Source organism: Papio anubis, chromosome 6, assembly GCF_008728515.1.
Source record: "Papio anubis isolate 15944 chromosome 6, Panubis1.0, whole genome shotgun sequence".
Lineage (NCBI taxonomy): Eukaryota > Metazoa > Chordata > Mammalia > Primates > Cercopithecidae > Papio > Papio anubis.
The window spans coordinates 94,766,716-94,780,164 of NC_044981.1; the positions used below are offsets into that span (position 1 = coordinate 94,766,716).

General features: G+C 37.3%; 1 protein-coding gene across 15 annotated transcripts in view; it reads right to left on the minus strand.

Moving 5' to 3' along the window:
* Nucleotides 1-13,449, minus strand: part of USP45 (ubiquitin specific peptidase 45) — a 75,449-nt gene that overhangs the window by 41,889 nt on the left and 20,111 nt on the right. For 14 of the 15 annotated variants that reach the window (XR_002521665.2, XR_002521664.2, XR_002521667.2 and 11 more), the window contains 3 exons: nt 8,660-8,802; nt 8,179-8,274; nt 3,421-3,551 (listed from right to left, as the gene is read on the minus strand). Coding sequence is in view for 10 of the 15 variants with exons in the window: in XM_021937629.2 (XP_021793321.1) it covers nt 3,421-3,551; nt 8,179-8,274; nt 8,660-8,802 (370 nt within the window). In the remaining 5 variants the exon portion in view is untranslated. Of the gene's footprint in view, nt 1-3,393; nt 3,552-8,178; nt 8,275-8,659; nt 8,803-13,449 lie in introns of all 15 variants that reach the window. The other variant, XM_031667315.1, reaches the window with a different exon arrangement.

Sequence of the window (13,449 nt, forward strand, 5' to 3'; positions counted from 1 at the left end):
TATTCCAACAGACAAAAAACAAAAACAAAAACAAAAAAAACCATGATTATTTTGATATAGAAAAAGTATTTTTTAAAAATCCATTTCTTGATAAGAACTCTCAGAAAAAAAGAAAAACTAAGAATAACTGGGAATTTCCCCAACCTGATAAATATCAGGAATAAGGCAAGACACCCATTTCACCATTCTAACATTGTATTGGCAGTCCTTTTTCATTTTTTTTCCAAGAAGAGTCCTATTGCAATATGTATTGTATTGGTTGTCCTTGCCAGTGATATAAAATGAGAAAAAGATATAAAATGATACAGATTGGAAAGAAATAAAACAATCTTCATTTGCCAATGACATTATTGTCTATATAAGAAATACCAACGAATCAGCAAAAAGCTAATAGAACTAGTAAAGCAAGTTCGGTAGGGTAGCAAGAAACAAGGTCAGCATACAAAAATCAACTGTATTTCTGTATACTAACAATGAACAATTGGAAAGTGAATTTTTTAAAAAGAGTACCATTTAAAATAAATAGCATAAAAACATGAAATTCTTAAGATAAATCTAACAAAACAAATGCAGGATTTGTATGCTGAAAACTATACAACCTTGATGAGAAAAATCAAAGACCTAGAAAACTGGTAAGATATCATACATTAAAAGATTCAACATTGTTAAGATGTTGATTCTCCCCAAATTGATCTACACATTCAAAACAATCCCAACTGACAATCTGATTCTATACTTTACATAGAAAAAAAAAGGACCAGTCGGGTGCAGTGGCTCACGCCTGTAACCCCAGCACTTTGGGAGGCCAAGGCGGGCAGTCACCTGAGGTTGGGAGTTCAAGACCAGCCTGACCAACGTGGAGAAACCTGTCGCTAGTAAAAACACAAAATTAGCCAGGCATGGTGGTGGGCGCCTGTAATCCCAGCTACTCGGGAGGCTGAGGCAGGAGAATTGCTTGAACCCAGGAGGTGGAGGTTGCAGTGAGCCAAGATCATGCCATTGCACTCCAGCCCGGGCAACAAGAGTGAACCTCTGTCTCAAAAAAAAACCAAAAAAAACCTGGAATAGTTTGAAAAGGATGACCAAAATTTGAGAACTCACATTACTCAATTGCAAGACTTACTATGAAGCTACAGTAATCAGGACAGTGTAGGCTTTGGGGTAAAGACAAGACATACAGATCAATGAAACAGAATATAGTTCAGAAATAAACCCAAACACATATGGCTTAAATCTTTACCTGATTACCTGGCCGGGCACGGTGGCTCACACCTGTAATCCCAGTACTTTGGGAGGCCGAGGTGGGCAGATCACAAGGTCAGGAGATAGAGACTATCCTGACTAACACGGTGAAACCCCATCTCTACTAAAAATACAAAAAATTAGCCAGGCGTGGTGGCGGGCGCCTGTAGTCCCAGCTACTTGGGAAGCTGAGGCAGGAGAATGGCATGAACCCAGGAGGCGGAGCTTATAGTGAGCAGAGATCGCACCACTGTACTACAGCCTGGGTGATAAAGCGACACTCTGCCTCAAAAAAAAAAAAAAACAAATTTGTCTAATGCATACTTCTTTTAAAAGTAAACGCCATAAAACAAACAAAAAGAAAGCAATTTAAAACTTTTCCGCCAAGCATGGATGCTCATGCCTGTAATCCCAGCTACTTGGGAGGTTGAACAGGGAGGAATGCTGGAGCCCAGGAATTCGACTATGATCAGGCCACTGCACCTGAGCCTGGGCACAGAGCGAGACCCTGTCTCCTAAAAAATACAAAAAATAAATAAAACTCTTCAAATAATGTTTGATCTAGTTATTCTATTTCTAAGAATTTATCCTACAGATGTACTTCCGCAAGTACAGTGTATACATACAAAACTAAGTTATACACACACGTACTAACATGGAAAAAATATACTAAGCAAATCAAGCAAGTTGCAAACGATTTGCATATGCCTGTGTATGTATAATCACTTTTGGAAAGAATCAGATAATAGTTACTTCTGAGGAGTATAGAGAGGAGTTTGAATTTTTACCTATGAGTGCCCATTATTTAATAATAATTTTCAAAATGCTAATAAACCTTTGTAACCAGGAAGAAAATTATACAAGTTATTTCTGGCAAAGTCAGAAACAAATTTCTAAAGCATACAATGCCCTAATAACTTTGTTTTAATTTCAACTTTTATTTTAGATGCAAGGGGTACATGTACAGGTTTGTTACCTGCAGGTATATTGTTTGATGCTGAGGTCTGGGGTACGAATGACCCTGTCACTCAAGTACTAAGCATAGTATCCAACAGCTAGTTTTTCAACCCTTCCTCCCTCAACCTCTCCCACCTCTAGTAGTCCCCAGTCTCTATTATTGCCATCTTTATGTCCGTGAGTACCCAATGTTTAGCTTCCACTTGTAAGTGAGAACATGTGGTATCTGGTTTTCTGTTCCTGCATTAATTCCCTTAGGATAATGGCCTCCAGCTGCATCCATGTTGCTGCAAATAACATGATTTCATTCTTTATTATGGCTGTGCTAAAAACTTTTTAACTCTGCGAAACACTCATGCCTCTGAGACTTTTGCAGGTTTTTTGGTCTTCAGGCTTTGAAGAAACATCATTTGCCAACCAAATGAAACATACACTAAGCCCTCTATTTTGGACTATATATAAAAATCATGGCATTCATTACTAGTTTTAACTAAAATGAGATTTTAAAGTCTATAAATATGCAAAAATGCAAGCTCATATTCAAAGAATTTTCCTTCTACATATTTCAGTAACTGTGGACTGGACTAGCTTGTGAGTTCCATGAGGACAGGGTGCATTTGTGATGCAATATACATTGTGTACCCCTGAATTCTAGCAAGTAACTCATAAAAAACAAGCTCTGAATTTTTTATATAAATGAATACATGAATGCATTAAAGTCAAGTCAGTTCCTTTATGTGTTTATTTCTAGGCACACAAGGATTTGGTTTTTAAACATACTGTAATACCTTGAGAAATTCACTTAAACTCTATTTGCCTCACAGCTCATCTTCTAAAATAAGAAAGCTAGATTAGATGGTATCTTACAGTACTTTCTAGATTTTACAACTCTATGATTTTCTTACTTTATGGTATTACAATAAAGGCATCCAAGTCAGGATAGACCTCTATTTGATTCTCAGCTTTTCACTCAGACTAGGTGAGCCATTTAATTTCTGTGCCTCCATTTCCTTATATATGAGCATAATCTGCTTCTTCTGAGGACTGAGATATAATTTTCATAAGGCATAGAGCTACAACTAATAAATGTTAGTTCTTTCTCTTGATAGTCTGGGCAGTAATAGCAAAGTTACAGTAAGAATGACTATTCATGTTAAGTGATAAATACATTAGTATTTTGTAACTCATAATTACTTATATTAAAAATGTAGATGCACCCACTTCTGACAAAGCTGATTAAAAAGAACGCTAGGAGAAAGTGGTCCTTTTTCAGTCTCCTTCATGCTGTGAAGAAACAGGAACAAGGCTGAGGTCAGTGGTCCAGGCCTTGAAAGTTCCACCACTAACGGGTCCTTTAAAAACATGATCAACTCTATGTCAGAAATGTACAGTTTAAAAATAACATACTAAAAATCTCAGTTACACTCTGCTTAAATAACAGCAACTAAATTCCCCCAATTGTATTAAGAAACTTTATTATTTCATAAATGAAATGAATATATAAAAATGGAAAACAGAATACCTGCCTTGAAAAACACAGGTATTTTCATATCCTCTGCCCTTTGCTTAATAAAACTATTAGCTCCAACTAAAGTCACCAACCTTTAGTTGTTTCTCACTGTCCTTTAATGTACTCTCCTGTAAAATCACTAATCTACTTAATATTTGTAGATTATTAAATAATGTATGATTATTTGTGTATGATGTATGATTGATTATACAACTTTCTTTTCCCCAAATATTTTACTAGTAAAATAATAATGTGGAATCACGTGACAAAGTCAGCATAACATCTCCCTCTTTTAAAGGGGAGAGACATAAAGCTTGACAAAAGCAGCTAACATTGGGTGAAGGATTAACCCATTTAATTCCAGAATGTTTTTTCCCCTAGAAATCTGGTTTCTAAAGTATTATCCCCACCAATAACACTTTCTCCTAAAGGACAAGGAATAGAAAGGACATCCCAATATAAACTCAGGACATTAAAGAATGTTATCTTCTAAGACAACTATTGAATGTGTTTTCCTATTCCTGTATTCATGAAATAACTGTTACATACGTAGTTCATACCAACTATCCTTAAAAATCCACTATCATCACAGGAAGGACAAGCTATAATTTTCCATAGCTTTTTTATTGTTAAGAGACAGGGTTGCCCAGGCTGGTCTTGAACTCCTAAGGCTCAAGCAATCCCCCCGCCTCGGCCTCCCAAGTAGCTGGGATCACAGGCATGAGCCACCACACCCAGTGAAAATTACAGAGGACTCAAGACAGACTTTTGGTTTTTTTGAGACGAAGTCTCACTCTGTCACCCAGGCTGGAGTATAGTGGTGCAATCAGCTCACTGTAACTTCAAACTCTTGGACCCAAGTGATCCTCCTGCCTCCACCTCCTGAGCAGCTGGGACTACAGATGCATGCCAGTATATCCAGTTAATTTTTAAAATTTTTGTAGAGACTGGGGTCGGGGGGAGGTCTCACTTTGTTGCCCAGGCTGGTCTTAAACTCCTGGCTTCAAGTGATCCTCCCACCCCGGCCTCCCAAACTGCTAGGGGATTACAAGAATGAGTCATGGTGCTCAGCCTTTCATAGCTTTTGAATGTCAAAAGTGCTTTTCTGGGCTGGGTGCCATGACTCACATCTGTAATCTACACACTTTGGGAGGCCAAGGTGGAAGGATCACTTGAGCCCAGAGTGGGAGGCCCACTTGGGCAACACAGGGAGACCCCGTCTCTGCAAAAAAAATTTAAAAATTAGCCAGGTGTAGTGGCACGTGCCTGTGGTCCCAGTTACTCAGGAGGCTGAAGTGGGAGGATCCCTTAAGCCCGGGCTGCAATGAGCCATGATGGCACCACTGCACCCCAGCCTGAGTGACAGAATGAGACTCTGTCTCCAAAAAAAAAAAAAAAAAAAAAAAGTTTTCTCTTCTGCTGTAAACCTAAAACTGCTCTAAAAAATAAAGTCTATTTTTTTTTAAGTGTTTTCTGCCAAGTCAACTGAAAGTTACCTCAAGGGTCAAAAGTAAAATCTAAGGTAATTTTAAAGTTCAAGTACCAAGTTGCACTTCCCCTTTTCCCAATGAAAGTATTTTTTAGACAGAATAAAAAACCTTCAGAATAAGATAAGGAAATAACCTTAGTTTTAAAAACTACATTTAGACCTGATGCAGTGGCTCATGCCTGTAATCCCAGCATTTTGGGAGGCTGAGGCAGGCGGATCACTTGAGGTCAGGAGTTTGAGACCAGCCTGGCTAACATGGTGAAACCCCGTCTCCACTAAAAATACAAAAAAAAAAAAAAAAAATTAGCTGGGTGTGGTGGCATGCATCTGTGGTCCCAGCTATTCGGGAAGCTGAGGCAGGACAACTGCTTGAACCTAGGAGGCGGAGGTTGCAGTGAGCGGAGATTGTGCCACTGCACGCCAGTCTGGGTGACAGAGCAAGACTCCAACTCAATAAATAAATAAATAAAATAAAAATTAAAAATACACTTAAACTTTGAAAATAAAAGTTTGCTGAAAACGCAAGAAGGATGAATTTCACACATAATGTTGATAGAAAGAAGCCAAATGCAAAAGAATGTACATAGTAAGATTCCATTTAGATGCAGTATTAAAACAGGCAAAACTAATCTATCCTGTTAGAAACCAGGTTAGTGGTTACTCATGTGGGTTAGGGAAGTAGTGAATGGAGGGGGAAGTTGAAGGGGCCTTCCAGATGCTGGTAAGGTTACTTGAGCAAGGTGTTAGTTACACAAGTGTGTTAGCTGTAAAAATTCATCAAGCTATACACTCATAATATACATTTGTAAGAATATTTTCATTAAAAAGTTTTCCAAACACATTGTTGACATGCACATAAATATTAAATTGAATCCAGCAGCATATAAAAATATCATAACTAACTGGGGTTTGTAACAGGAATACAGGATAGGTTTAACATTTGAAAAAGGAATCAATGTAATTCACCACATTAACAGAATAAAGAAGAAAAACCGTATGATCATCTCAATAGATGTGGGGAAAGCATTTGACAAAATTCAACATCCATTCTGATAAAAGTTTCAGAAAACTAGCAGTAGAAAGGAATGTCCTCAACCTTATAAAGAACACCTCTGAAAATCCTACCTTCATATGTAATAATGGGAGAAGGCTGAGTGTTTTTTCCCCTAATTTTGGGATTAAGGCAAGGCTGACTGCTCCCATCATCTCTATTCAACACGTTACTGGAGGTCTGAGCCAGCACAAAAAGGTAAAGAAAAAGAAAGAAAAGGTATATAGACAAAAGACAAAGATAAACTGGCGATTCAAAGGGCAGTAACCTACTCAAAGAGTAGTCCAACAGCTCAGGTCAACTTTATGCCCTAAAAATCTAAGACGTAAGATTGAAATTACCCTGTTAGAATGATACAAACCTAAAGTTATTAAATACAGTATCTAACTGCCATATAGTAATCCTGAGACACAGTTCTGCATGTCAAATATTTAAACTCAACATCCAATTGCATTTAACAGGAAATCACATTTAATAGGTCTTTTTAAATGACTAGGCAATAACTTCCCTTTAGCAGTTTCAAGGATCTCACTACACTTTTTTTAGAATAGGGCATTGGAATCTATCATTAAATTTTTAAGGGGCTGAACAAGAAATGTTTACAGGCTGCTTTTCAACTATACATACATATATATATGGTAAACATATGTATAGTAAATACATATATGGAGGTTATTATAGATACAACAGTATGTTATATATATAATACTGTCTTTCAAAGCTATATATATATATATATCAGTACTGTCTTTCAAAACTGCCTACTGAGAAAAACAATCTAAGACTACTAAGCATTTTTAGAGAGCTAAGCATTTTTAGAACTCTTCTTTAATTGTTTTCAAAAGTCAGATCATGAGTTATACATATACTGTCTTATACACACACACACACGCTGAACAATTTCTCACTAAAATTATCCTTACTAGTATAAATACCGCCCCTCCCCCCTGCCCCCAGCCAAAGCCCATCAGAAACACACCTATCGTTAAAGTAGGTGGGTTTATTACTTGTGGTAGTGAGGGAGATCACACAGCATGGGGAACCACAGGGTGTCCTAGTAACAGGGCGCTATAAAGAACCTACCCAGGATTTAGGCTTTGGTTGAATAATCTGAAGGTGGGTTTCAGGAAGCAGAGGTTTACTCTAGAGTGAATGCCCTCAGAAAGTGAGGGTAAATCTATTATTGAACATCTCAATAAATCTTACATATCGTGACAGTTGGTGGGGGAGACTAAAATGAGGATAAATCTCTAACTCGTAAAGTAGCAGTCATTCATTTCTCATTTTGGCTGAAGGAGGGTGTTTGAGATTTTCTAAATGGCAAAGTGACCTTGCTTTAGACAAAATCATGAAGTGGCCTTGCTTTCTCTCATTTCATCGTAGTCTCAGAGAAACCTAGTATCAGATTATTATTCTGTGAGATCATCTGAATAACATGGCCTAACTGTGGGTGCCAGGTCAGCTTCTGAATATCAGGGGCTGCTCTTTTTTTCATCTTTCTCACTAGCTTAAAAATCTATCATCAGGCTAGGCTTCAAAAAACCTTTAGATGCTCACTATTAAAATTTCATCTCCCTTTAAAGAATAAAAATGCTAAATTTAAACAAATGTCACCAGAAACTACAAAATAGGGGTCATAGGCATTTTGCTCAATAGAAGTCAAACCTCTTTTGTTTCTTCCAGTATGTTTGTTTTAAAGTTGTCTTGGTATCTTTTTTATTATATGACCCATGGCATATTGGAACCATAACATACCCTAAAGTTATGATTTTAGAAATTTTAAATCTGATTATTTTCACAGAATGCATTTAAATTATTTTTTAAGTCCCCTGACTACTATCTTAGTTGACTGATCTGTGAATTAGGAAAAAAGATTTTGGTAACATCAGTGGCTCATCTGAAAGCAGCTATTATTCTGTTATTACTCACCAGCTGAGAGTCTGAGGAAGGAAAAATCTTGAGTTTTGTACTACTTTCTTTGATCTCATTCATCAGATCAGTAAGAGTATAAGTCTGTGCCAAGTTCTAAAAGAAAACAAAATTAAAGTCTTCAGATTCAGTTAAAATATGCCTCTGATTTTATGGAATACACTCTCAAATTTCATCTAGCATAGCAAAAATGTCTATTTCAAAAAATATTAAGATTTAGTTGAGTACATTTTACATTTCGTAAAGGTCACTATTACCGATAAAGCCATGGTAAAATACACAGAAGACCTTTCAAGAAGCACTGTGTGAAAATAAGGTACATATATACATATGGCGATGGCCCAAGATAGCATAAACAAAGGAAAACAGAGAAATTTCTAGAGGAACATTTAGCAGTCATTTGATAGTCTACAGGTGAGCCAATGACCATATAAATTAAGAGAATTTTTTACATATTACAGAGCTTTCTGATGACTCTTACCTGCATGACTGCATTAAAAAAGCAAGTATTTCCTAAATTTGTAATTCCTCTTACAGATGATAAACTTCTGCCTTTTCCTCCCTTCTTTATTTCATCTGTTTCACATTTTTCTTCACAAAGTTTCATGATTCTAGAAAATGCACCTACAAGTTAGAGAAAAAATAACTGACACATGATGTAAAGTTAAATATATGTCATTTAACATAATTTATATACATTAATTAAAATTAAATTTAAATAAGATTGTCTCTCTCAATCAGTATTCCTGAAGGGGAAGAATATAAACACAACTGTCTTTGGTTTTATATTTCATTGCTAGAGAAATTAATTTAAACTTTAGTATACAGATCTGTACCTCACACTATATTACAGAATAAATTGTAGATGAATTTAAAAACTAAATGTAAAAGAACAGTCGAGAACAAGTAGAAAAGGTCTAACTTCTAAATACCATTCCCCATGATAAGGAATAAGGACTTCTAGGGGAAAAGGCTGATTCTTAACCCGGGGTAGCAAAGATGCAAAATGATTCCATAACATTTTGCCATGCCAGAGAATAAGGAAGTGCTCAAAAAGTGTGATTGGGAATAAGTCAAAATACACAGGGATTTTGACCAGGCTCATTCACTTCAGGATAATTTGACAATAAAAATAAGTAAGGGTAGTATAATAGATTATTATTCGCAGAATGAATCTGAATTGGTAACAGATTTTTAAGTGAGAAAAAGTAGGGAAGAGACTTCCTTATAAGAGAATGCCAGCTAATAGAAGAAATGACAGAATTAGGCCGGGCGTGGTGGCTCAAGCCTGTAATCCCAGCACTTTGGGAGGCCGAGACGGGCGGATCACGATGTCAGGAGATCGAGACCATCCTGACTAACACGGTGAAACCCCGTCTCTACTAAAAAATACAAAAAAAACTAGCGCCGGGCGAGGTGGCTACCAGTCCCAGCTACCTCGGGAGGCTGAGGCAGGAGAATGGCGAACCCAGGAGGCGGAACTTCAGAAGTGAGCTGAGATCCAGCCACTGCACTCCAGCCTAGGCAACAGAGCAAGTCTCCGCCTCAAAAAAAAAAAAAGAAATGACAGAATTAGGAAAATCACCATCCTATAGTGGCAATTTTTGTATTATTCTTGCAACATTTCTGTTAATTTGAAAATGTTCATATTAAAAGTTTTTAAAAAATCAATAGAACCACATTGTAATACAAAAAGTAAAATACCTAAGTGTATGACACGTAAGTGCATGTTTTGTGCTTACAGATTTGTATAATTAATGCAGATTTGAAAATTACATTAGGCTGGCCACAGTACCTCAGGCCTATAATCCCAGCACTTTGGGAAGCTGAGGCAGGTGGCTCACTTGAGGTCAGGAGTTCGAGACCAGCCTGGCCAACATGGTGAAAGCCCATCTCTACTAAAAATACAAAAATTAGCTAGGCGTGGTGGAACGCGCGCCTGAAATCCCAACTACTCAGGAGGCTGAGGCATGAGAATCGCTTGAACCTGGGAGGCAGAAGTTACACTGAGCTGAGATCAGGCCACTGCACTCCAGTCTGGGTGACAGAGTGAGACTCTGTCTCAAAAGAAAAAAAGAAAATTATATTATCAGTTCATGTTTACTAATATGAAAACAAAGAACAATTCCTAACATTTACTGACATGGGTGACTACATGTATTTAGCAGATTACTCTCTGAATCAAAATTATGATAATTTGAAGTTTGACAAGAAATTCCCAAGTTCTGAAATGTTTTAGTTTTAACTAGATGTTCTTTTAAATTCCCTTCAGCCCTCAGATTTTTTCTTTTTAAAAAAACAGTGTCTCACTTTGTAGCCCAGGCTGAAGTGCAGTGGTGCAATCTCAGCTCACTGCAATCTCCACCTCCCAGGTTTAAGTGATTCTCATGTCTCAGCCTCCCGAGAAGCTGAGATTACAGGTGCCCACTACCACACCCAGCTAATTTTTGTATTTTTTTTTTTTTTTTTTTTTTTTTTTTTAGTAGAGAAGGGGTTTTACCATGTTGACCAGCTGGTCTCAAACTCCTGACCGCAAGTGATCCAGCTGCCTCGGGCTCCTAACGTGCTGGAATTACAGGTGTGAGCCACTGTAGCCGGCCAGCCCTCAGATTTTATAGTTCATTACAATTACATGTTTTTTCACCCAATACTGACATGCTGCCTTGCATTACTAATTAACTTTTAAATATTTGGCTGACTGATGGAAATAGGGGAATGTCTCTTACTATTGCTCTTCCTGCCAAAGGGGTACAGCACTGGGGGGACTGTTCATGATAAAAATTCAAAACACATAAAAACCTGCAAGATTAAACAGCAGAACTAGTAGGTTAGCTTCTTACGTCTCTGACAAGTTAAGAGGAAATAAATTACGACACCTGCCCTACTTCTGTAAACAGTATTAAAGGAGATGAACTGGAGTGGGAGTGGCCCTGTTCTAAGGAGCAGGAAGTGCTGGGATTGCAGGTGTGAGCCACCGTGCCCAGCAAACCTATTTCATGGAAAAGAGTTTTAAGTTCTAACAACTTTTATCCTGTGCTGCAATAGTTTTTATAAACCCTATTAACTGGCTTCCCCCCTTATTCCTGGTTTTTTTATTCTTTTAATGTTATTGGTTGTTACTGGAATCTGTTGTCCAGATACTAAGGAGTTGTTTTTAACTCCCAACTCCAGAATCCTGAGTTAAAGCAGAAAAGAACTAGCAAGATAGGTCTCTTCTCCTGTCCTCCAAATATTATAATAAATAAGAAATAAACCCCATACTAGAGCTTGGGGGCAAAGGCCAGCACAATCAATGAAGTGGGTCACTGAAGTACAAACACCAGGCATGGAAAAAAGGAAAAGGGGGAAGAGGCCAGGTAGTGTTCAAATGAATATAAAAGCAAATGAAAATAGCCAGTCAGTACTTAAGAAGCACTACACAAACAAGAGGAACCCTCATATGGATGCTGGCTGGGTTTCCAGACAGAACAGTCTGCCTCTTGTTTATATCTGAGCCTGTACATAGAACCTAGAATAGGAAGGGTTCAGACTCTCATTATTGCTGTTGCCAATAGGTGGTTTCACAGTGATTTCTGAGAGATTTAAGATGGGAGAGAAATTAAATCCAAGCATTACTCAATTTTTTCAGGCTGTGAACTCTGATTTTACATTTAGAAAACTCAGTCTCCAACAGGTTAAGTGATTTGCCCAAGATCACAATGATAATCTTCTGGTTATAAATTCATTGTCATTTTATCACCTAAATTCTCTTCAGAGATTTATGTACAATGAGAAGAATTATAAAAAACAGTAGGACAAGATTCTCACAGATTTGGGTATATGCAACCCTAAACAAATATGACTCCTTAAAAATATCGTCTTTAACTTTTTTTTTGGCTTCTTCCAAAACATGAAACAGACTTAACATTCTTAATAAGTGTTGCCACAATATTTTTTTAGCTTATTAACATGAAAACAGAATGTCTGGAAGAAATAACCTACAGATAATAACTATATATGTTTTATATACTTATGAAATATATATACACATGACGCCCATTGGGCCTGTTTTAAAAAACATTAAAAAATACATATATACACAGACACATTATTCACTTGGGAAAATACTCCTGGAAATAAATTATATTTTAATCTTGCAAAGACACATAACATTTTAAAAACCATAATATGCAAATGATTTATGTATCTGTGTGCCACATTTATCCAACAGTTTTCAAAACATCTGGGATGGAATCCCAAAGTAAACAATGTTCATAAGACCATCTGGACAAAACTGCAGGCAAAATAAAGCATAAACATATGGAAAAACAGATTTTTCCCCCTCCCTTCAGCGGTAAGGGATGACAAATGTCAAACCTAGATATATCCACGCTTCACTGTGCGATGCTTTTCAGCACCACCTGGCTCTCCATGCATAGCCACCAAATATGGACAGCACTGCCAGAAAGAACATACCCACAGGGCAATGGCAATAAAAAGAGTTTATTTCATGGTTAAATAGCCACTTCACACAAGTGGCAAGGGTCTGTTTGTTGACTTTTACATGTAAGTCTGTGAGAAAATATTAAAAAATATGCTATTAAACAGATAACATAATTTAACTAGAAAATACAATATTTTTTTTTTTTTTTTTTTTGAGATAGAGTCTTGCTCTGTCTCCCAGGCTGGAGTGCAGTGGTGTGATCTTAGCTCCACTGCAACCTCTGCCTCCCAGGTTCAAGTGATTCTCATGCCTCAGTCTCCCGAGTAGTTGGGATTACAGGCACACACCACCATGCCTAATTTTTTGTATTTTTAGTAGAGATGGGGTTTCATCACATTGGCCAGGCTGGTCTCGAAATCCTGATCTCAAGTGATGTGCCTGCCTCGGCCTCCCAAAGCACTGGGATTACAGGAGTGAGCCCCCGCACTTGGCCAGAATAACATCTCTAAGAGTTATTTAAGTGTTTTACTTAAAATAAAAGTGCGAGTCTTAAATTTTACTAAGTAGTACATTTATAAAATGTAACAACTTAAATTTATTTATCAATGCCCTTTGTGTATCAGGCACTATATGAACCACTATAACTGTTTACACCCAATTTCTTATTTATGACTGGAGTACAAAGAATTGATACATAGTGAACAGCAGAGACTTTAGGCCTTAATTTTTTTTTTTTTTTTTCTTTGAGACGGAGTCTCAGTCTGTTGCCCAGGCTAAAGTGCAGTGGCACAATCTTGGCTCACTGCAACCTCTGCTTCCTGGGTTCAAGCAATTCTTCTGTCTCAGCC